General features: G+C 52.3%; 11 protein-coding genes across 11 annotated transcripts; 5 read left to right on the forward strand and 6 right to left on the reverse strand.

Annotated features, from left to right (window-relative positions):
• Positions 1–1,960: 1,960 nt before the first annotated feature.
• On the forward strand, positions 1,961–4,524 carry K489DRAFT_386500 (glycoside hydrolase family 36 protein; the record flags this gene model as incomplete). Its single annotated transcript, XM_033606230.1, has 4 exons — positions 1,961–2,039; positions 2,253–2,856; positions 2,914–3,728; positions 3,791–4,524. The coding sequence occupies 4 exons, from the start codon at positions 1,961–1,963 to the stop codon at positions 4,522–4,524; spliced, it is 2,232 nt and encodes a 743-aa protein (XP_033463039.1).
• Positions 4,525–6,087: 1,563 nt separating this feature from the next.
• K489DRAFT_297990 (ankyrin) lies at positions 6,088–6,429 on the reverse strand (the record flags this gene model as incomplete). Its single annotated transcript, XM_033600346.1, has 1 exon — positions 6,088–6,429. A coding segment is annotated over one exon (342 nt), but the record flags the coding sequence as incomplete, so codon positions are not given.
• Positions 6,430–6,651: 222 nt separating this feature from the next.
• On the reverse strand, positions 6,652–7,722 carry K489DRAFT_312420 (HET-domain-containing protein; the record flags this gene model as incomplete). Its single annotated transcript, XM_033600861.1, has 1 exon — positions 6,652–7,722. A coding segment is annotated over one exon (1,071 nt), but the record flags the coding sequence as incomplete, so codon positions are not given.
• Positions 7,723–8,685: 963 nt separating this feature from the next.
• On the reverse strand, positions 8,686–9,100 carry K489DRAFT_406807 (hydrophobin 3; the record flags this gene model as incomplete). The annotated part of the gene is made up of 3 exons (XM_033607297.1): positions 8,686–8,730; positions 8,792–8,844; positions 8,905–9,100. 3 exons carry the CDS (start codon positions 9,098–9,100, stop codon positions 8,686–8,688), a joined length of 294 nt encoding a protein of 97 aa, XP_033463042.1.
• Positions 9,101–10,309: 1,209 nt separating this feature from the next.
• On the forward strand, positions 10,310–11,632 carry K489DRAFT_367275 (tubulin-tyrosine ligase; the record flags this gene model as incomplete). The annotated part of the gene is made up of 1 exon (XM_033602850.1): positions 10,310–11,632. The coding sequence occupies one exon, from the start codon at positions 10,310–10,312 to the stop codon at positions 11,630–11,632; it is 1,323 nt and encodes a 440-aa protein (XP_033463043.1).
• A 404-nt stretch (positions 11,633–12,036) lies between these two features.
• On the forward strand, positions 12,037–13,484 carry K489DRAFT_386502 (uncharacterized protein; the record flags this gene model as incomplete). The annotated part of the gene is made up of 4 exons (XM_033606231.1): positions 12,037–12,386; positions 12,442–12,690; positions 12,739–13,352; positions 13,408–13,484. The coding sequence occupies 4 exons, from the start codon at positions 12,037–12,039 to the stop codon at positions 13,482–13,484; spliced, it is 1,290 nt and encodes a 429-aa protein (XP_033463044.1).
• Positions 13,485–13,508: 24 nt separating this feature from the next.
• K489DRAFT_376402 (NAD(P)-binding protein) lies at positions 13,509–14,676 on the reverse strand. Its single transcript, XM_033603909.1, has 2 exons — positions 14,544–14,676; positions 13,509–14,485 (listed from the first exon to the last, which is right to left on the reverse strand). Exons 1-2 carry the CDS (start codon positions 14,605–14,607, stop codon positions 13,674–13,676), a joined length of 876 nt encoding a protein of 291 aa, XP_033463045.1. The 5' UTR covers positions 14,608–14,676; the 3' UTR covers positions 13,509–13,673.
• Positions 14,677–14,964: 288 nt separating this feature from the next.
• On the forward strand, positions 14,965–15,765 carry K489DRAFT_367278 (uncharacterized protein; the record flags this gene model as incomplete). Its single annotated transcript, XM_033602851.1, has 1 exon — positions 14,965–15,765. The coding sequence occupies one exon, from the start codon at positions 14,965–14,967 to the stop codon at positions 15,763–15,765; it is 801 nt and encodes a 266-aa protein (XP_033463046.1).
• Positions 15,766–16,417: 652 nt separating this feature from the next.
• K489DRAFT_313670 (plasma membrane stress response protein-like protein) lies at positions 16,418–18,770 on the forward strand (the record flags this gene model as incomplete). Its single annotated transcript, XM_033600958.1, has 2 exons — positions 16,418–16,586; positions 16,639–18,770. The coding sequence occupies 2 exons, from the start codon at positions 16,418–16,420 to the stop codon at positions 18,768–18,770; spliced, it is 2,301 nt and encodes a 766-aa protein (XP_033463047.1).
• Positions 18,771–18,953: 183 nt separating this feature from the next.
• Positions 18,954–20,639, reverse strand: K489DRAFT_350215 (RabGAP/TBC; the record flags this gene model as incomplete). Its single annotated transcript, XM_033602418.1, has 2 exons — positions 18,954–20,047; positions 20,120–20,639. The coding sequence occupies 2 exons, from the start codon at positions 20,637–20,639 to the stop codon at positions 19,254–19,256; spliced, it is 1,314 nt and encodes a 437-aa protein (XP_033463048.1). The 3' UTR covers positions 18,954–19,253.
• Positions 20,621–21,927, reverse strand: K489DRAFT_103764 (uncharacterized protein). The gene is made up of 3 exons (XM_033598848.1): positions 21,918–21,927; positions 21,080–21,847; positions 20,621–21,006 (listed from the first exon to the last, which is right to left on the reverse strand). The coding sequence occupies exons 2-3, from the start codon at positions 21,750–21,752 to the stop codon at positions 20,999–21,001; spliced, it is 681 nt and encodes a 226-aa protein (XP_033463049.1). The 5' UTR covers positions 21,753–21,847; positions 21,918–21,927; the 3' UTR covers positions 20,621–20,998.
• Between the last annotated feature and the right edge of the window lie 577 nt (positions 21,928–22,504).

The following is a 22,504-nucleotide window of genomic DNA, read 5'->3' on the forward strand; positions in this document are numbered from 1 at the left end:
GTCCGACACCAACAAGGAAGCCGTCCTGGTTCCCGGCAGCGAAAACACTTATATCAATCCAAGCAGTTCACGGCCACACAACAACTTTGTGGCATACCCATTCAAGTTGCGCAAACCCGATGGCTCTGATTCACCGAACCCCTCCACCATGACTCTCGACAGCGCTGATCACATGGGGCGCTCCGAGCTACCTGCTGGCGGTGGTCCTGCTGCGATCGAGCTACCGACTGGCGTGGAAGCCAGCATGGAGTCGCAGGAAGATACCGTTGCGTCAGCTACTTCAGCTTTCGCGCCCGAGTCCCTGATACCAGCGCTCGTCTCGCTTGAGCCCGAAGCGGCATTCCCCTCGCCTATGTCTGAACGACGGACCAGCATCTTCCACGAGGAATCACTGAATGGAAGTCCAAGGTCGCGCGAGGCGGTCAGCCCTATGAACGACTCCACGCTGCTGAAAGCTACTACTCGCAGCAAATATGAGTCGCGAGATTCCCGCTTGGGTAATCTCGGAGCAGATGGCATGCCAATCGCTGCGTTTCCGGGGTCCTCGTCTAGAGGCGTCCCCCCAACCGCTAAGATCCCTGCTGAACGTGAGGACGAGTCGGCAAAATCTGCACCATTCAAACTGCGGAACCCGGTACAAGACGCGCGTTCTGACAGGCAAGGGTCTGTGGCCTCTGTTACAGCTACCGCAGCATCGAGCGCGCCTTTCAGATTGAGGAATGGCTCTTATGATGCCCAGGACGACGGCTCAGAGGCTGACTTGTACACCAACACGACGATTCCCGCCCGGCGAGAATCCCTCAAACCCCACCCTTCCTACTCCCTGCCGATCCGATCCTCGTCGAGCAAACCCCCCGGCAACGACACCAAGGCCCCGGATGCAACATCCAGCACACACATGGTGATCCCTCCTTCGATGGTCAGTGCCCGTCGCCTGACCTCAGACAGCGACGTTCCCCCAACTCCACCGCCGAAGGATATCTCGATGAGTGAACAGAGCAGCGGCAAACGCCCGATCACAGCGAAATCCTCAACCTCATCGGCTCCACGTCTTGCAAACTTGGGCTTCGAAAGCTCGAATGGATCATCCTTCCTCAGCGAGCGGCCACCGTTGGAGACGTTCGTCACCGCCCGCGAGAACTTCGATCCTGCGCAATCGAAGAGAAGTGCTAGTGGTGCTCCACAGCTTTAGATAATTGTGGCCCGCTCGACAAGGCCTGTACATACATATGCACATGATCAATTTTGTGTAATTATCTGAATATTGGAAAACTTAATTCTTTGCAACACATCGGACATGCTGTGTCTCCACCTGGGAAGTAGCACCCAACCTTGACAGGCTGTACAGTCAACTCGTGCATCCATTCAATGTAGAACGATTGGCGCAATGCACGTCCGTATGTCACGCTAGAACCTGGGATCCTGAGAGAGTGTACAGACACCACGGGTCTTCCGATGGATTGCCCGCACAACCATTTCCGCATCGGAGCAGCGTTCGCCGCCTACTGCCGTGAGCAAGGTCCTGTTCGTCCATGGGCAATAGACGGACCGATTGCCTCCGTCGATCTCTCTTGGCTGCTTGCTCTGCGGTGGAGATCTCGAAGGCGATCTATCCGGGTGGAGGGAAGTAATGGTCGGGAATGACTAACGAAGACTATTGCGATGCGTCTTCATCGTTACATTGTTCGCCCATCGCTCCGCAGACGGATGCACACACATAGCACAGGACTCGATGTCAATCACTTTATTTGTGCGACTCCACATCCCGACCCCGCAGTTTCCCAATGCTCCGGTGCGTGCCCGCAGATGCGAGGATGGTGTAGCCAGCCGTAGGCATTGGCATTGGCAACAGTCTCAAGATGAGGGCTATATAAAAGGATCTGCTGGCGGACAGTGGACTCATTGATCCATTCGCGCACCAGACTCCCCGCGATCGCTTTTTGTTTGGAGAGTATTCGAGATGGTCTCTTTCACTCTTTCTCTCCCTCGAGGTCTTGCGCTGCTTTGCGCGGTGGTGAGAACAGTGTGGGCTGATCAAGGTGAGTTGCTTTTGCACGTGATGAGTGCGTCATTGGGGACAACGATCTCCGAATTAGGGTGCTCCCCCACACTTCTTCACACTGTCTGGGGAAGATTTGGACATGGTCTGGTCGGTCGAGACATTGATCATTTCGCACATCATGGGCCGCTCAGATATCATGATGGTAACGATACGAACGAACGAGCGCAACCGGCTGACAGATGACTTGCAGCCATCACCGCGACAGGGACGAAATTCACCCTGACGGGTGACGATGTCTCCTATCTCTTTCACGTGGACAATACCACCGGAGATTTGGTATCTGACCACTTCGGCGGTCCCTCCGAAGGCTTCTTGCAGCCGTCGACATTATTCCAAGGCGGATGGTCGGACGGCTTTACCAATACTCGCCGGGAGTTTCCCGACATTGGTCGCAGCGATTTCCGCCTCCCGGCCATCCACATCCTGCATTCCACAGGCGACACTGTCTCCGCATTCACTTATCGATCGCATCGCATCGTGGAAGGCAAACCTTCGCTTCCAGGCTTACCTGCGACCTATGGTAACGCCAGCGATGTGACTACCCTGATCGTCAATCTGTACGACAATTACTCCGATGTCTCGGCGGCGCTGTCTTATTCGATCTTTCCCAAGTACAATGCCATCGCGAGGAGCTTTCAGATCGCCAACAATGGTACAGGAGAGATTGTCATTGAACGAGCAGCGAGCTTCAGCGTGGACTTGCCCAATCTTGATCTTCAGATGCTCGAGCTGCAGGGAGATTGGGCGCATGAGATGAACCGCGTGATTCGCAACGTGGACTTTGGCGAGACCAGGTAGGGTAAATTCTAGTCGCGGTACTGTTCCGTCTTGATCTAACACACACTTCATAGCTTCCGGAGCACAGAGGGTTACTCTTCTCACGTGCACAACCCCTTCTTCGCGTTGATGCCACCCAGCACGACCGAGACTACAGGTGAAGCATGGGGCTTCAACCTCGTTTTCACTGGCAGCTTTGCTGCGACTGCCGAGCGTTTCTCACATGGCTTCGTCCGAGTCCTCCTGGGAATGAACCCCCTACATAGCAGCATTCACGTCAAGCCAGGCGAAACCTTCACGGCCCCCGAAGCCGTCGCCGTCTATTCCTCGCAAGGCCTGGGCGGCATGTCGCGGTCGTTCCACGATTTGTACAAAAATCACCTGTCGCGTGCAAGTCAAACTTGGCAAACTCGCCCAATCCTGCTGAATTCTTGGGAAGGACTAGGCTTCGATATCAACGAGACTGCTCTGGTCAGACTTGCAGGCGAAGCTCGTGATCTGGGTGTCAAGCTCTTCGTCAATGATGATGGCTGGTTCGGTGACAAGTACCCTCGCAACAACGACTCGCTTGGTCTTGGAGACTGGACGCCCAACCCGGAGAAATTCCCCGATGGTCTTGGACCGTATGTCTCGCAGGTCGACAATTACACTGTTTTGAACTCGAATGAGAAAATGCAATTTGGCATTTGGGTGGAGCCCGAGATGGTGAACCCGCGCTCGACGCTGTACAATGAACATCCGGAGTGGGTTATGGCTGCTGGGAATCACTACAGGACTCTGACTCGGAATCAACTCGTGCTCAATCTTGGCCTGCCGGAAGTGCAGGATTACATTATTGGATTCGTGACGAATCTTCTCCGCTCTGCTAACATTCAATATGTGAAGTGGGGTAAGTCAACGTGTTGATCCCAAGCCCAATCGTTAGTGTGAAGCTGACGAGCCATGCTACAGACAACAACCGTGGCATCCACGAGATGCCTTCTCCGTCAGCAGATTACACCTACATGCTCGGTCTCTACCGGGTCATTGATAACCTCACCACCACGTTCCCCAACGTCCTCTGGGAGGGCTGTGCAAGCGGTGGCGGTCGATTCGATGCAGGCCTCCTCCACTATTGGCCCCAATCCTGGACATCAGATAACACCGATGCCTCCAATCGCTTGACGATCCAAATGGGTACATCGCTGGCGTACCCGCCCTCAGCCATGGGCTGCCATGTATCAGCTGTGCCAAATGGCATCACCAAGCGCAACATCTCCATCGAATACCGTGCACATGTCGCCATGATGTGCGGCTCCTTCGGTTTCGAGCTGAATCCCAATGAATTAAGCGACGAAGAGAAAGCAGGGATTCCCAAGATCATGACCGAAGCAGCAAAAGTCAACCCTATTGTAATCTCGGGCTCTTTCTATCGACTCGCGTTGCCTGACAACTCGAACTGGCCGGCTGTGCAATTCGTGTCGCAGAATGGCACGCAGTCCTTCGCTCTGGCCTTCCAACAGCAGGCGACTGTGAAGCCTGCGCCGCCACCACTGCGATTCCAGGGCCTCGATGCCCGCGCGCGATACTCGAACAGTGTGGATAATGCAACTTACTCCGGTGCGACGTATATGAACGCCGGGTTGAATTTGCCGTGGCAGACTGCAGACTATCAGAGTATGCTCATTTGGTTGTACAAGCAATAGTCGACTGGTCGAATTGCCAATTCTATGTATGTATGTTGCAATTGACTAAAAGTTGGAAAGTTCGCTGGTGAGAGATTGGTGATCCTCCGTGGTGACGACGTTTCCAGTCCGTCAAGGGCAGTTTCAATGACTTCGAGTAGACTACTTGGATTTGGCCCCCAATTCTTGGGAGGCGACACTTCCGTATATCAATCATCGCAAGAAAGATCGACATTCAGGCCAACAATCCCTGGCCGCCCGGTCGGGATCCGGCACAATAAGCTCGTCCTCGAGCGCCTCTTCACCTCACGAGAGTGGAGTTTATGACGGCCAAGAAAAATGGCTCCCGCTGCGCACCCAGTAGTGCCGTGGATGAGAGTACCAATGAGCATACTGTCCTCCTCGTCTTCGCCGGCGGAGGAGGCGGAATTTCGAGTGTGGTCCCTGGCGTTCCTCGTGGATGGTAGCTACTTTGGGTATAGTGCTAACCGGCACGCATCGTGCGGCTGTCCATGCGTTGGGGACATTTGGAATCGGCTTACGGAGGCGGCTTTACGGGCGGGCGGTGATAGGCGGGAGCGGCAGCTTTGCCATTAGCAGGATGCGCGTCTATTCTTTGGGGTTGCGCGTTTGAGACTCCACTTGCGTCATGGAATGGCTGAGATCGAGTGAAGCCGATCCAATTGCGTCTGATCTTGTGATTACACGTGGATTGCATTCCCTCCAATATGCTTGACAACTTTGAGCGTGACCTAGAGAGCCAAGAGCGTCGCGAAAACGGATTTACAAGAGTATTTCATTCACCGTTACGACTCCTGGAGGCGTCCTTGCGATGATCGGTTTGCCGTGACGATTTTCAGTCAGTAGAATGGGACCAAGTTCCGCCTCTGCAGTATCAGACGTTTTGATCGCCATCGAACTAGCGACTCCCATAGACCTCGAAACACCCAAGGATATCGATGCTTCAACTGCCTTTCTATCAACCCCGCGCTCCTCGGTGCTGATCTTGTGGAGATTTGTTGACTCGACAACAGCAAGATGATACGGTTGAATTCCCAGATACCGATATCGATGCCCTTTTAATTCCGTAGGAGCTCGATGGCGGCGGCATGGCCTTTCCGAGCGGTCATTTCCAGCAGCATATTGCAGCATATTACCATCGATACCTAGCTTCGTGAGCAAAAGCTCGACAACGGAGGTAGAGCCGTACTTCAAAGCGACTGCCAACGGCTCCTCTATGCCCTCTTCTGTGAGTAGCAGCTCAAGAACAGAGGCTTGATTGTTTCGTGCGGCTTTCTTCAACAGCAGCATTCTGCCCTGCGCACTGGTGGTATATTTGCCGTCGTCATTCGGGCCGTATGAATCGGGAAGAACGCCGCCCCTCGCGTGCAGCAGCCTCATCGTGGCAATGTCGCCGTTCGACGCGGCGTGCCACAGTGGTGTCAACCCGCGCTCATAGCCAGGCGCGCTAACCCTGATATTTGCGTTGGCATTGGCACCGCGCTCAAGCAGCAGCCCTGCTAAATCGTAAAAGCCGCGAGCTGATGCCACATGAAGTGCGGTGCCGTTCGTGAAACCCTCAGTACCGTAGCCGTTGCCGTACGCATTGACGTCGGCGCCATTGTTGAGCAGTAGCTCTGCCAAGTCAATGCGACCGCGCGCTGATGCCACATTGAGTTCGGTACCATCAGCATCAACACCGTGCTCGAGTAGTAGCTTCGCTACGTCGATGTGATCGTTCGCAAGTGCTGCCGAGAGAGCGGTGCTGAGTCTGCTCCCCGGCACATCAGCGAGGGCGCCACGCTCGATCAGCAGCTTCACTATGGCAACGTGTCCGTTTGTACATGCCCCGAAGAGAGCGGTGTCGTGATCGGAGGAACGGTCTGCATGTATGCGGGCGCCGCGCTCGAGCAGAAGACGTACTACGTCAAGATGACCTTGCAGGACTGCTGCCCGTAGCCCACGTTGTGTATCCATCATGGTTTCGCTGACCATAAAATGTAGTATCGTAGGACAATCTCCATTGTGTGACGCTTGACGGAATTCCTCGTTGATGGTTCTGGAGTCCTTTGGGTTTGCTAGTAGATATTTGTCTCTATCGGCGTTCCATCCCACGGAGCGCTGAAGCAATACTCCCACGGTCGATCTCAAAGATGAATACGGTTGGCGGTAGTCAGGCTTTATCTTCTTCACCTCCTCCTCATTTACGAGACTCAAAATTGCAAAATTTCGGTCGTGGGCGACAGAGTATTGGTGCCGCGCAGTCTGGCGTAGGCGAATAAGGAGCGGCAAGCGTCCCGTCATACTTTGCTCGATCCAGGCGGCATACAGCTGTTCCACAAAGACTAGATTATACTGTAGTGTACTCAGCTGATACGAGTGACCATTCCCTTGCTGCCGCTGTACAACATTGGTCCAGCGCTCAACTAGATCTTGGAGTGAGCTTTGCTTCTGGCCGAACATAACGACCGGACACTTCTTAGAATAAGCACACTCTTGCACAACCCATAAGCGTCTCCACCACGGGCTCTCGCGTTGGCACAAGGCCCACATCAAGTCATCGTCATTGTCCGCGACATTTGCGAAACCGTCTACACCAAGCCAGACGCGGACTTCGTTTGCTTGATGATAGATTTGCGCCATGATCTGGATTTGTGCACTACGCTCGAGATCGTTCTCTTGATTAATACATATCGCATCGACCCAAACGTAGGTGTACTCCTTGTGGTGTCGCAAATGGTCAAGAGCGGCGTGCAAGTGGGGAGACAGGTGAAATTCCAATTCTTCAGGTCCTAGGTAGATTGTTCGAGATGCCACCTGCTTTCCCCAAGCGTATGACAATGCGACGTAGTGTATCTGTCCTTCGAATAATGGCCGTACGAGGAGGTCGCCATAGATCGGCTCACCCCTCGCACCTGGTCGGATACGAAGCAGACGAATGCGAGGGCCTTCTGCATCCCGCTCTAAGGTCAGCGGTTCGCCGTAGACCGCCTTGGCCGATGTCCGGCCGTTTTTCCTAGATCTTCCTAGCAGATACTGGAGTGGTTGTTGTTTGGACCAGATAGGGTCGCTTGCCGCAGCCTCGAAAAGAAAGACATCATCGTCAGAGTCATCGTGCATGTCATCGACCTTAAAGTCGCCGTCCACGCCATCTGCGTCGGAGTCGTCGTCTACATCGTCGTCTTCAAAGGCCCCCTGTTGTGGTTCTTCTTCTGACATTAGATCTCGAACGACAGAATGTAGTGTTAGTGGAGGATAATATCAATGCAGAGACAATATATGTTTCATCATAGTCACTAGCATTGACGATGCTCGGCACAGCCTCCCGCAAGCTGTATCGAACGCGTTGGCGATGGGTGGAGAATGCTGCACTGCCACCACGTAATCATGCGGTCTTTTTTCGAGTGGAAAAAGGGTGTCGCGACTGTCATCTTGCATTATGCAACTCAAAATATGAGGTTACAAGCTGCGAAAGCATAGAACAAGTCAATTGTCGAAGGACAAAGTGTTATTCTTTGTACGTGCGTTTCTTGTCCATGAACGTAGCCGATATCCCTCATTAAAAAGGGCTGCGCTCTACACGCCGTCTTCGAAGATGGATGAAAGTAGTCATTGCACAACGCGATGCAGGTCCATCACGAGACATGTTGGCGGCTGCAATGAGAAATTATGACAACTATGAATTTGGAACCTGACCACTTGGTTAATCGGACGAGTGGGAGGTCCTCGACGCGTGTCGCACGCGGCAGCGGCAGGCCCGGGTGCCAAAGCTGTTTGTGTCCGCAGGTCCTTTTTGGCACCAACAGATGTGTTCTGCAAGGCAAATATCAACAAATATTCATCACCACAAAGCTTATGGGTATAGGATCGCACGCTTTTCAGAGAAGATAAAAAAGAATCGAATTGAATTGAGTTCGGATCAGCTAATTGTACAACTATAGCGATCAACATATAAAAGTCACGCCTTTCAAAATCCTGGAGAACAACAAGATCGTTGCTCTTCCCAGTGGCAGTAGCTATCTTACCCCTGTTTGCTCATTACTCCTGTCCCAAGTGGTAGCATCGCGCCCCCTGTTTGCTCATCAGATTGATCATGTTGGTAGCATCTATCGGCCACTGTGTGCTCGTTGTCATTTCATCGCAGCATCGTGGCTTGTATGCTCATCCAGTCAATCCCGCCATCTACAGAGTGATGGGAATGCAGGAGAGGTTGATGTTGAGCTCGCCCTGGAAGTCGTGTCAGCTTCGGCTTGTAGCTTGCTTCAGCCGCATGGCTCCAATAACTTACATTCTGAGTTGTGGGGCAGCAGAAGGTGTTGCTTGCTGGGCAGGCGGCGCCGACTGTTGGTAAGACATCGTCAGTTGATCGGTCCAGAAGCCACGAGGGCGGATCCGACTTACGTGATAGAAGGTTGGGAAGAACACAGTTGCCACCGAGGATGTTACCGAGAAGGCCGCTGCTGTTCTCGCCGTTGCAGCACGCAATGGTGGTCTGCGAGTTGCAGCTGCCGATGTTGCCGGGGGCATTTCCAATGGCAGGCATGGCAGAAACAGCGACAGCGCTGGCAATGATGGTGAAGATGGTGGAGAACTGCATGTTGATTGATTTGGTTGTTTGATGAGGAAGGTCGTTGGAGGATAGAGCTGAAGCTGAGAGTGTTGGGAGGTTTGGTTTGTGTGGTTGTTTGTTGAATGAGATGGATGATGATGCTGATGCTAGATACCTTCTCTGGAGGGCGAAGATGAGCATACTTATACCATTCGATCATCATAATCGTCTCCTGTTTCTGCAGATAGTTATCGCAACGTGGACACTGTGCATGCAGGCGAGGAATTGCCAACCCCTTCGACGGATTCTCGGAACAATCTGGTGGAGCAACCCGGGTTTGCGAATGCTTCAACGTCTATATCGGCCCGCCGGCCTTCTCACTTTGCGAATCGCCATGGCCAGGCCTGCTTACTCTACATCATGGCAAGATTCTGGCGCGAGATCTGTTCAATATCATTGACTGCTGATACGAATGCTGGCGCCGTGAAGTCGTCGTGAGTACGATGATACGGACATAGCAAGATCACCGAGCATGCCATCCTGGCGTGTTTCTGCTTGTAAGTCCTCATCGCCAATGCTGCAATGTCTGATACGACGTCACCAGGCGATAGTACGGCAGTATCCCGCATGGCTACGCCAAGGTGCTGATTTCCAACTGCCGAGTCCCGACCAACAGTGGCATGCATCGCAGTCTGCAACGGAACGGCGCCTGGTAAACGACCCGACCTCGTAGCCGGTAAGCTACGTCCTCCGACATTTCTTCCTAAATGCAAAGACTCGCACTGTTTCGAGTCTTTTGTGCGGCAATTTTAAGTATTGGTTAGGCAACATATCTTGACCAACGGCGTGGCTTCATGTGTGCATCCTGACAACGGTTGTGCGTCTAATTTGCGGTCTGCAGGTCCGCAATATATTCTGCGCATGTACAGCGGGCAACGGACTGGTTGCATGGAACCGTACAGATTCAGTGATGGCGGCGCACAGCTGGTCGACAGGCTTGTCGCATCGATCGTGGTCACCTCGCATTTCGTTCCAGACAATAACAACAATCAGATTCGACGACGCATGACTTCCAGACCGTGAAGTTAAGACGGAGTTCAAATGTCTCACCAAGACCAAATAACCCTAATAAGTCACTGTCGCACCTGGCAGAGATGATTCCACATTCGAAATTTCACACGGATTGCGCTGTCAGGAATAAGGTTTGTTTCCATGGTAAGGCAAATACGTTCGGGACTGAAAGACCACATATGCACAATGACAGAGCCCATCTACGCTCTCGTGGAGTATGAAGATACATATGTCCAACCTTTGCTCCTTTCGGCTTTGCAGGCTGAGCTCCCTTCGGATCGTCTCCGCCTCATCCGCGATGTCAGTGATTTACCGGAACCAACCAATCATTTTCTACAGTGGCGGCAATATGAAAGTATAGATTTCGAGCATCTGATGAGTGCTCCAAACACCTGTCTGGCCAACAGCTATGTCATTCGCAAGGCCCTCATTCGGAAGCATTACTTGTCGACAACCATCTCCCACTGGTCAACAAAGAAGCCAGATACGCTGCTCAAGGCTCACGTGAAGCCCAGTGTGGAGTTTGAAGTTGACTATGCTGAGTTTCTCGATGATGCTTTGCTCGAGGCGTATGAGCTCAAAGAGAGCTGGGAGCGAAATGACTCGCTACCTGAGGGTGACAGGAAAGAGTGGTGGATCCTGAAGCCGGGAATGAGCGAGCGTGGTCAAGGCATTCGCATATTCAGCTCTGAAGAAGAGCTCACAGACATCTTCACCGAATGGGATCCTCCTTCCGATGACGATGACGAAGCGGATGACGAGACCTCGACGGACGGAGATGGACATCCTACTGCTGGCCGCACCCACCCCACTGATGGGGGAGCTGACGAGAGGGCCCATAACGACATTGTCACATCACAGCTGCGGCATTTCATCGCCCAGCCTTATGTTGATCCTCCCTTGTTGTTGCCGCAACCACATGCATCCGCCAATCGAAAGTTTCACATCCGCACATATGTTCTCGTTGTCGGTGCATTGAAAGTCTATGTCTATAAGGATATGCTCGCGTTGTTCGCTGCAGACCCTTACGTAGCACCTCAGTCTGAGGCTTCACCCAACGAGGATCTTTCAAGCCACTTGACGAACACGTGTCTACAGAGTGGAAGACGTGAGGGCAGCGTCCATGCATTCTGGTCCCTGCCTGAAAGCCTCCCTCAACTAGAGGGAACCGACTGGCGTGATCGAGTGTTCAATGAGATCTCTTTGATAACCGGTGAGCTCTTTGAGGCTGCGGCGAGGAGCATGGGTATCCATTTTCAAGCACTCCCCAATGCATTTGAAATCTTCGGTCTCGACTTTCTTGTCGATGCGGACGGCACTACTTGGCTTCTCGAGGTGAATGCCTTCCCTGACTTCGCGCAGACGGGACCTGAGCTCCAAGACTTGATCTCCGATATGTTCCGAGAGGTTGTTCGTGTTGGTGTAGCCCCATTCTTTGGTGTCGAGTCAACAACCCCAAAGGAAGCCAAAATGGTCAACGTATTAGACATTGATTTGGGGCGCCGATAGCAGGCAAAAATAAAGCAATATAAATCTAGCAAGACACATACAGTAGCCAATCTTGAGGCTGATCGCGTACCTTATTAACAGCAAGCTTACACGAGTGATGGATGTCCAGATCATAACCCGGGGTACATCTGCTATTCTATCAATCACACTGATAAATTGTCTCGGAAGTGTTGTTCGAACTATCAGGCAGGGACGTCTTGGAAGTGTTGTTCAAAACATCAGGCAGGGTCGTCTTCAAAGCCGTGCCTGACCAGACAACTAAATCGAGCCACATCTTAGGAAGGAAATCCCGGATCATTTTTCCCGCCACTTTAAAAGCTGCAACGTGACCTGTCTGTTGGCCTGCTGAATCTCAAGGTGACCGCAAACCACATTTATCGCTACACGGTTTTTCACTTTTTGCAATGGCCCGCAGCACAGTATTCAGATCGGAACAAGCATCGCTGAAGCAAGACCCAACACTTCAACTCACCAAAGTTCAAGGCCCGATCAAGTTCCTGAATCCAACTCAAGCACGCTTCGACCACGTCTACGCCGGGATACCAGAGTCAAAGGTCAAAATCCTACCAGTCGAGGTGCAGAAGAGCAGCGATTCAAGTCTGCAAGTGGTTACATCGATTCCGGCCACGGAGAAGCACGTCAAGCCTGAGCTCGCTTTGCTTACAGATATTGTTCCAATTCAGAAGGGTGTCGCAGTGTCGGGGGGTTCCATCGTACAATTCAAATGGACGAGCAGGAATAGTCGCAAGAATCGGTATGTGCACAAACTCATGAATATTCGATCAAGAATTTAACGTTGGCCCCAACAGACACGCAATTGTTGTCAAGCCTTCCTCGGATGACAAGAATGCTGCCGTGATACCACCGCCATTCACGGACACGACACGCGAAGTCCTACGCGGGACTTTCAGAATGTTCACGACGTTTCCACTGTCCGACGTGAGCTGGCTGACAGCTTTCATCACCGCGGTTGCCAGCCTGGTCTGGCTGGCCAATTCCTGTTTCGTGTTTCTGCCCTTCGCACGACCCGCCAGAACATTCAAGGACGAGACTCTTTAGTACGGTGGCATAACTGCATGCATTGGTTGTTCCTTAGGCGTCGTCAGCTCCGTACTTCTTATGATAGAGGCCGTCAACGAGAACCGCTCTGCTTCTTTTGGATGGGAAGTTGTTCAGCTGATCGATCGACAGACCGAGAGTGGCTTCATCAGTCTACTCCTGCCCTCGATGGACCTCCGAAAACACGGCCTTCTTCGGAACTGGCTTTCAAAAGGGCATCCCGCGGACACCAAAGGTCATTTTGACGCAGATGTGAAGCAAGGCAATAAGTGGGTGTGGATCCCAAGCACATACGACCTGCGAACACATTATTTCCGCGACGTCGGATTTTTGGCCTGTTTATTCGCAGCAACAGGATCGATGATATATCTCATCTCTAGAATAATGGGACTACCTGGAATTTTCAATCATTTGTCTTTCCAACAGCTCGAGCTCTTTTACTGGACTTCCGAGGTGCTCGGTGGTATAGGCATGGTCATATCTGGGTTGCTGTTCACCCTCGAGACACAACGACATTGGTGGCAGCCGGCTTACCATATTCTTGGATGGTGGATTGGAATCTTCAATCTTATTGGGGGGTTTGGGTTCTTCATTGGCTCGTGCTTCGGTTATATCCCAGTGTACTGGGCCCAATATCAGGCCAATTGTGCGACCTTTTGGGGTGAGCGTTATCCACCGTATGATGAATTCAAGATTCAGCTGACCATGAGTTACAGGAGCGATGGCTTTCGTGATCAGCTCCACGCTACAGCTTTATGAAGCTTTGAACAAGCATCCCGTCGAGCGGGGATAGCTGAACAAGGTTCGCGACTCCCTTTTCGTATCAATACTCACTGTACCTACGTACCACCTGGGCCTTGATTATTACTCGTGAAATCTTGGAAGGAAGCTACTTATTCAATGAAACGAGATTTCTCTTCATTTCTCGATGTTGTAACATCCTGCATTCACACGTACATCTGTGAGCCGACCTGCATCATTCTCACCATGCCTTCGCCTTTTCATCTTTCCAGAATTCACCCGAGGTGGTACCGATATCGCCAAGAGCAAGTAGGACTGGAGTCTGGGCGCCCTCGTCAGGAGTAATCATACCTCCGCCACGAGTCATATCCGTTTTGACATAGCCAGGGCAACAAGCATTTACCAAGACTCCCGAGCCCCGCTGTGCTTCCAACATCGCCAGGACTTTAGTGACAGCGGTCACGCCTGCCTTACTTACGCCGTAAGCTGAAGATGGGAAGCCAGACTTGCTTTGCTCGCCTTTGTCGACTGCGGTTTGGAATTGGGCCATCAGCGAGGATACAGCGTCGACTGATGTTTTCGAGGCAGCATGAAAAGCGTCACGTAATTCAGGGGAGTACCTGTCCACTGCACTGAGGATACTCGACACGTTGACCAAGCGGCCGGTTTGCTTCATCAGGGGCAAAAGTTTCTGGCTGGCTTCCAAGGTGCCATAATAATTGGTCTGTAGTGTCTGCTGAACGACTTGGGAATCAAATCCTTGGAGTGCGATGCCAGCATTGTTGATGACCACATCTAGACCTTCGGGGTGCTGCTTGGCCAGGTAATCCCGTACGGCGTCGATACTTTTACTATTGCTGATATCGAGCGCGTGGAAACTTATGCTTACGCTACCTCCATCTTGTTGCAGGGCTTTAGCTTCCTTGAGTCGTCGGTCATCGGAGAGCGCTTTGACGGCCTCAGCGCCACGTTCTTCTGAGCGAGCTGTGAGGTAGATTATAGTCGATACATCATCTTTGGACGATGCGGCATACCGCAAAGCCAAGTTCCTCACTGGGATGGGACCTGTCAGCCACGTGCTATTTCTCTGTGTCAGGGGGCATTTTGGTACCAATGGCGAGGCCAATCCCCTTATTCGCTCCTGTCACTAAGGCGACACGATTTTCGGATGCCATGTTCATACAATGTTCAGATTTGTAATTCAGTCTTATTCACAGTGGTCTTGACATCATGGTTTGGGATTGTGAGCGAACGTGCTGCATTTGATGGCTGCACGCTGCACATGGGCGGGCATAGGCATGGGCGTGGCAAGCCGTGGCGGGGTATTCGGTGTTTGGACCGGAGCTTCCAACGATATGCCCAATCAATAGCACATGCTTTTGCAAGAAAGTGACGGACAGCCACTATTGGGTCGATGGTTTCCGACTCGGCGATGGTAGCTCGACGGCTACCATGTATATATCACTGAGGTGGGTTTCCGACACCGCTCTCTACTTGATCCCAGAATCATTCCACAACAGCCTTCCAAAGCCATGGCTTCCACAGATAATTGGCAATCACCTCAAGCTCGTGCATTGCAAGATGCCATTGATCGCAAGATCACCACTCAAGAGGCTGCAGATCTACTGGCATCCCTGTCACTAGCTGATGGCTCTGTTGAGGACGAGGTTTATGAGCTCTGGGTATTGGTTGTAGAGAAAGCCCAGCAGTCATCCGCCAGCCATGCGACACTGATAGACATCTTGGTACATCTCTCCAGGCTCGACGATGCCAAGTCCGCCTCTGGCGAAAGCATCAAACTTCACGACAAGCAACTCTGGCGCGACCTGCCCATGTTCGGCTGGCAAATTCGTGATTCATGGAATGTCGGCATCGAACCAAACGATACCGACGAAGTGCGACAACAGAAGGTTTCCGAATTCACCAACCTCAACGCATTCACAGCTCAGTTGTTGGCCACAGAGGAACCGGTGTTTGATCTCTCATGGTTTGCTCTCGTGACCTTCCGCGAGGCACTCGAAAACCCGCAGGCGGACAAGAACCAACTCGAGCTATTTGTGCCCGCGGCAGCATCGTGGCTGGACCACGCTGGTGTGGAACTTTATAACCGCGATGACCAGTTCCCGGCGACGTCCTCAACCGGCGGTGCGCCTGGCAAGGGTGGTGAGCTATGGACAGGCGCGCCTGGTTTCCACAAAGACAGATGGGCGCTTTGGCAAGAGCGGTTCGCGGCATTGGCAGGTGAGGGCAGTGGGCTCGGAGAGAAGCCACGGGCAGAAGCACAAGATGCACATGCATTAATGAAGGATGTCTCGGCGGGTGAGATTGAGTAAGAAAATCGGGATTAGAATTTCGGGATGATACCAAGGCGCGGCAACAGGCGATGAACGCTGAGATTTTGAGCTCATCTTGCATGAATAACCATGATTCATAATGATGATACCCTTCGTTTGCAAAAAGGAGTGTCCAGGGATGATTATGTGTCGGCCAACCATTGTTATTAAACAAAATGTCCACAGGTATTGTCCTTGCTGAAGCGAAACAAGCTTCTGCTTGATCAACCGTTATTTTGGCAGGGTTTGATTGGGGGTGACGTCAGCAATGCACATGCGGCAGCCACAGCTTACGCAGCTTGAAAGTGCCATCATACTGCTGCCGCACACTTGCTCGCCTGGGCGGAGAAGGAATATCCTGCTATTACGCACACTTCCCTGTTCGTGTCCATAGCCCGTTGGAGAAACACATCTCTTGGAATTACTTTGTCTTGTGGGTGTGGCATTTCTTCTGGTCAATTTTGTCGTCGTGGTACGAGTACGCAATCATACATGGACCACCAAGTCCAAACTTGATCGATTCCGTACATCACTACCGTGACTACCTATACTCACAGCAACCTACGCGGCGATATTTCCTCGCCCATCCTCTCGTGTGGCCGACCCTCATACTGATTATATAAGATTCCTCTGCTTCGATATCACCGCCCGAATGTCGAATCAAGGAGCGGCCGGCACTTCGCCAGCAGAGCTCAAATCCCGTTCAACTATTCCACGTAGCTTCAGTGAGGCAGTTCTCCCGCCCAACATGGCTAAGACTCATGCTGCCAATAACAACATGGGCGTGGAATACGTCCTCATATTTCGCTTCTCAGCTACAGGTCTGTCATCCGCACTTCATATTCTAAAGAGCTTTGCTGACAATGTGGGCAGAAAAGGAAGAGTCTGCTAAGACATTTGAGCAGCTTGTACACAAGTTGGCTCGAGTCGGTCTGGCCACAGAAGTCCGTCAGGGCGAAGACCACACTCTAATGGTTTTCATCAAAATCGCCAGCCTCGAACACGTCTACGGTGAAGTCTACCGAAGTCGAGTGCGGGACTGGATCCACGGTGTTCGCTTGACTGAACCAGCTCAAGATGTCGAAGCATCACTCAATGAAGATCCACTGACGGATGCAGAGCGACTTCTGATCATATACCAATTGATTACGAACGACGAAAAGGACGGCGGTGCTGGCATTCGCCCCAAGACCAAACGATGGCCTCAGGTGGAAAGCATCTTTGCGCTTCACGATCATGTCTACAACAAGCACTGGCTTCAGAAGTGGTCCACCAACTGGCAACTGAATATCGAAGACCTTGACGAGATTCGCAACAAATTTGGCGAGAAAGTCGCATACTACTTCGCATTCGAGCAAACTTATTTCAATTTTCTGATCTATCCTGGTGTCGGTGGATTCCTGGCTTGGCTCCTGCTCGACTCATTCAGTCCGATCTTCGCTGTGCTCGCATGCTCCTGGTGCGTCATCTTTGTGGAATGGTGGAAGCATCGTGAACGCGATCTGGCATTGCGATGGGGTGTTCGCGGCGTTAGCAATATCGAAAGCAAACGCGACGAATTCGAAGCATCTCATGAAATCGAAGATGTCGCCACGGGTGAGAAACAGAAAACTTTCCCAGCGTGGCAACGCCTACAACGACAAGCTCTACAGCTGCCATTCGCCATATGCGCTATCGCTGTGTTGGGAAGTCTCATCATCCTCTGCTTCGTCATCGAGATTTTTATCGGAGAGGTCTACGATGGCCCTGGAAAATCCGTACTAACATACCTTCCTGTAATCATATTGACAACATGCATGCCTTTCCTTACTAATGCTATGACCGGTTTGGCGACACGACTGAATGACTACGAGAATTACGAGACGGCATCTCGATACGAGAGCGCCCTGACGGCAAAGCTATTCGTGATGAACTTCATCACTTCTTATCTGGGCCTCATTCTGACCGCGTTCGTCTACGTCCCATTCGGCAAACTCCTCATACCTCACCTCGATGTCGCCAATGTCGTCGCACGATCATACACAGATGGTAAAGTTCCGCTCGAGAAAAGCCTGGATTTGTACGACATCAATCCCGATCGGTTACGAAAACAAGTCATCTACTTTGCTGTGACAGCCTCGATTGTCAACTTCGCCACGGAAGTCGTTGTGCCGTACTTTAAGCGCCAAGGTACTGTGAAGTTCCGTGAACTGACTGCATCTCGCAAAAGGTCGGGTTCCAAAACCGAGCCATCAGCCTCAGCGAACGATGTTCCCGAGGAGCGCGAATTCCTCGCTCGAGTCCGTAGTGAAGCTGAGCTCACCACATACGACGTTCAAAGCGACCTTCGCGAGATGATCATCCAATTCGGCTATCTCAGCTTATTCAGCGTGGTTTGGCCGCTCGTACCTGTGAGCTTCTTGGTCAACAATTGGTTTGAGCTTCGTGCAGATGCTTTCAAAATCTGCTTGGAGATGCAACGACCAACACCAGCTCGGGCAGACTCCATCGGGCCATGGCTTGATGCTCTGGAGTTTCTAACCTGGCTCGGAAGCTTGACCATGGGAGCTCTCACCTACATGTTCTCCAACGATGGTGTCGGACCGGATGGCAGTCCATACACAATCAAAGGCTGGGGTCTGCTCCTCTCGATCTTCTTGAGCGAGCAGATTTACCTCGTCTCCCACAAAGTGGTCCGCTACGCCATCTCCAAAATCGACTCGCCCGGTCGACAAAAGGAGCGCCGCGCCCGCTACCTCGTGCGCGAGCAGTTTCTCAGCCAGAGTCTCGGCAAGCTGGCACGTGCTCCGACCTTCTCGGAAGTTGACGATGAGAAGGATGTCACCATCACACGCGAGTCTCTCGAGGAGGAACAGCGCCAGAGCACTCTCAGCACATCCACGCCTGAGAAAAAATTCTGGTCTCGCCAGCAGGGTTGGCGCGAGACCGCAAAAGTTGGTCAGGCTTACATCACTCAATCGCAGCCGAACGAGAAGGAGTCCGCACAGCAGAAGAAGGAGCTTTGAGATGGAAGCGAAACAGAAATATCGATCAGTGCCCTAAGTTTCCTATGTGTAGTTTATTCAATGTTTCGGTATTGAAACCTTACCTATCGCCAGCAAAATCCAGAATAGTTTTGCTTCTAGCGAATGTGATGCCAATGCCTTCAAACACATGGTTTACGTCCAGAGCCAGCTCTGAGTCGGGCTGCCGCGTTGTCATTGACCTTTTGTTTTGTTTCGAGTGCATCTTTATTTCTTGTCATCTAACAGATTCCGTGTTGTTCATTACATGCTCCTCATTATGATGCGCCTACTATGGAAAGCCCACAAGCTAAACCCCAGGACCCACTCACCCTTTCAGGGGGGAAACTCCCGCGATACCCTCACACCTACTCTACTCGCCGAAATAAAATAAAAGAGAGATACCAGAGTGTATTCACCACTCCTATCAACATAGGGATAGCCGTGAATCATGCCGTCAATTCCTGCGCGTTATTCTCGCCATGTTCATTTCGCAGTCCTGCTCCGGACGCGTCTCGTGAAACGTCGTAGACGACCCTCGACTTCAATACAGTCGTCATCGGCATTTCCACTTGAACCATCCGCCGCATGGCGCGCACCTTCTTTAACCAATTTCCTCCGTTCTTCTCGACGGCTCTCGATGAGGCCTTGGCTAACACCGGCGAAGCCGCCGCCGCGACGACGGAAGCACAACTCCAAGAGCGCATTGACGTCCAAGAGCCCGCGGGGTACGGCCTGGACGAGCTGGAAGATTTCCATCGGGTCCGAGACGCCGAGGATGGCATGCTCGGCAGTCTTGAAGATGGCTAAGGCGACGCGGAAGAGGGTCTTGCTGCCTTCGAAGAAAAGACAATCCCAGATTCGTAGGACGGCTTCGATGGGCAGCGTGCCGACGAAGAGCGACATGAACCATGCTGTCGTGGCGAGGCTGATGGTGGGGAGGCGGAGGTCGGCTGCAGGGTTGCTGCTGCCGCCTTGGTCGTCGAGCCGTGTCCAGACGCCGGGAAGACTGTCCTTGAGGCAGCTCATAAGCACTGCGATATCTACATTGGCGCCCTCGAGAGCAACGCCGTGAGTTCCGGGAAGGTGCTGTGATGTGATGATGCTGAGCAGGACGAATGCCTTTTCTTCATCAGCGTCGAGGAAGAGCAGTAAAAGGCCTGCGATGAAATTGAGGGATTGACAATAGCCAATGCTCGGGTTGTGGACTGCGAATGCTTGGAGCACACGACGGAGAGCTTGCACAATCGGCGTTTCTGGTTCAGCGTCCATGGTGGACACTCCGTTCACCCTTCTGATAGTGTTTGCGCCATTCAAGGAGCCACCGGTGTCTCTCGAAGACGATGCATCACCATTACTGCTGCTGTTCGGTGAATCTAACTGAGGGCTTGCTACCGGGTCCGGCTTGAAACGGATGTTGTCAGGAAATGTGCGATTGAGGTCTCGTTCAATGTGCTCGCGATCCGTGTCGCCCAGATGACCATTATTGACCTTGTCAATCAAGTTCTGATAGAGACCCTTTTCTCTTGCGAGGAAACTTGGTCCACCAGCATACCAAAACCATGCTGCACCTCGAAACTCTGGCGGGATGCCCTTCCGTACGTAGCGCTTGATCTTATCGCTTTTGGGGGGAAAGCGAAACGGAGGGTCTGTCGTAAGACCGTAGGAGCGCATCAATGCATGCCACTTTTTGGATCGCCGCGATATATGTTCGCTGTAGCCAATGTCCCATGCATCGTACTGATCTACTGTGACATAATGCGAGGCCTTCTTAAAGCCATAGCGGTCTCTTGGAACTGGCTTGAGTGGATCTGGCAAGGAAGATGCTGCCGTAGGTGATACAGTCTTGCCCGAGGCACGAGAGCTTGTCATAAAACGATCCGGAGGCGCAAGGCTGGACGGTGAACTCGCTCCGGGACGATTCTGCTTAGCAATGCCCAAGAGCATGCTAGCACTCTGACTCCGACGATGACTGACTGGCGCCCGCTGAGTGTGCTGCTGCGAGTGTGGCTGTGAACTAGGTCGATCAGAACTTATCGACCTCACGTCTAGACTGTTCCTCGCGCGAGTGGCGGAGCGGACAGATTGTATGTCAAAGCTCTGTTTGATCGCGCTGTCGAACCCATCCTCGTACATCCCAATGGCATCTTCAACGCTCATTTCGATATCCGTCGCATCCTGCCAATCCTCCTGCTGGATTTTGACGAAGTCGCTGTGAGAGCTATTCCCGGTCAGGCTGCTACGTTCCGTGTTGACGCTGCTAGTCAGGGCAAAGCTCGAGTGGCTCGTGAGAGCAGACCTATAGGACTCACGGGGACCATCGCCGTGGAAGCCTGGCGGCGTAGGTAGCGGTTGCGATACGTCGTATTTATTGGAATCTACCAGACTCGTACCATAAGGCATGTGCGCTCGTATTCCTCTCAAACCCTCTCCCAATGATTTTGAATTTCTCAGACTCTTTCCATTCAGCAGATGAGGAGATGGCGGATTAGGTAAAAGCGGTGATGAAGGTGGTCTGCTTTCGACTTCTTGCAAGCTCGGACTCCGCTGAGCAGCATAGGAATTATGGGCAGCATACTGCTGTTCCTGGAACCCTCCTAATGGCGGCTTGAAAGGACGGCGGACATCTCGTCCGGCAAACGCATGCTCTGAGCTTGCTGTGACATTGTCTATGTAGGGCAGAGGCTGTACCGGGCTTGGTCGAATACCAGATGGTGCGAATAGAGGTCGTGGAACGCCGCCTTTTCGTGTCTGCAGCCGTTGAGCAGATGCTTTGCGGAGTGGTAAATGGGCTTCAGGCGTGGGAATGTCCTGAGGGGAATCAATTGTCGGTCGAGGCCGCGACCGTGAGCGAGGCTTCATCAATTGTGATGTGTCCATAGCTTCTTTGATCGCCTCCGCGATGATGCGTTGCTGGTCAGGATCCCATGCAGGCGAACAAGAAGAATGGTGAACGCGATCCTGTTGAACAACGACCAATTGCATGGAAGCTAAACGTGTGGGCAGAGTCTGTGGACAGCGATGTGACCAAAGGAAGAGTATGTCGATTATTCGTTCTGCCCGACTGTGACACTCGGGTCCTAACACTCGGAAGTGAGATACAGTACTCCAAGTGGTCGGAGGAGGCCGAAGATGGCTGGATTATGCTACCGTTGGGTATGGACGTGATGTCTCTGCTGATGCGTCCAGCACTTCCAGCGGATCATGTTGTTGCAACTGACAATCGGCTGGCGTCAATCATGAAAATGACCCAGGAGCTGGTATTATGATGAGAGTGGCACTTTCGAGTGCAGGACAGACTGAGCGTCAGGACCTTGCGACCAAGAAAGAGGTGATGCGGGTAGACAGCGCTGCAGTGTTTAAGATTGGCAGGACTGTCACGGTCAGGACTATGTTGGATAGATGGTTGGTTGCAACGGGGATTGTGCGTCTCTTTCATTCAGCGGAAGGGCACCCGCGTGACGTGACGCGACGGATTTGGACGAGAGGTGGTTTTGTGATGGAAATGCTCGAGTTTGACCTTTCTTTTCACCACAGACGGCAGCAATTCAGACTTATTACCAATGCTCTGGCATATTTGCTCGCCGATTTGAATAGCACTGCCTTGTCGAGCTTTCCGATGTGTAAGATGGGTGCTTCATGGGTTCACTGCTATTCCACGGCATGACAATATCAACAAATGCGTCACCATGTACAATCCATCATCAAACATGAGACCAGGCCAGGGTCAACCCGTC

The sequence above is a fragment of the Dissoconium aciculare genome (assembly GCF_010015565.1).
Source record: "Dissoconium aciculare CBS 342.82 unplaced genomic scaffold K489scaffold_2, whole genome shotgun sequence".
Classification (NCBI taxonomy): Eukaryota; Fungi; Ascomycota; class Dothideomycetes; order Mycosphaerellales; family Dissoconiaceae; genus Dissoconium; species Dissoconium aciculare.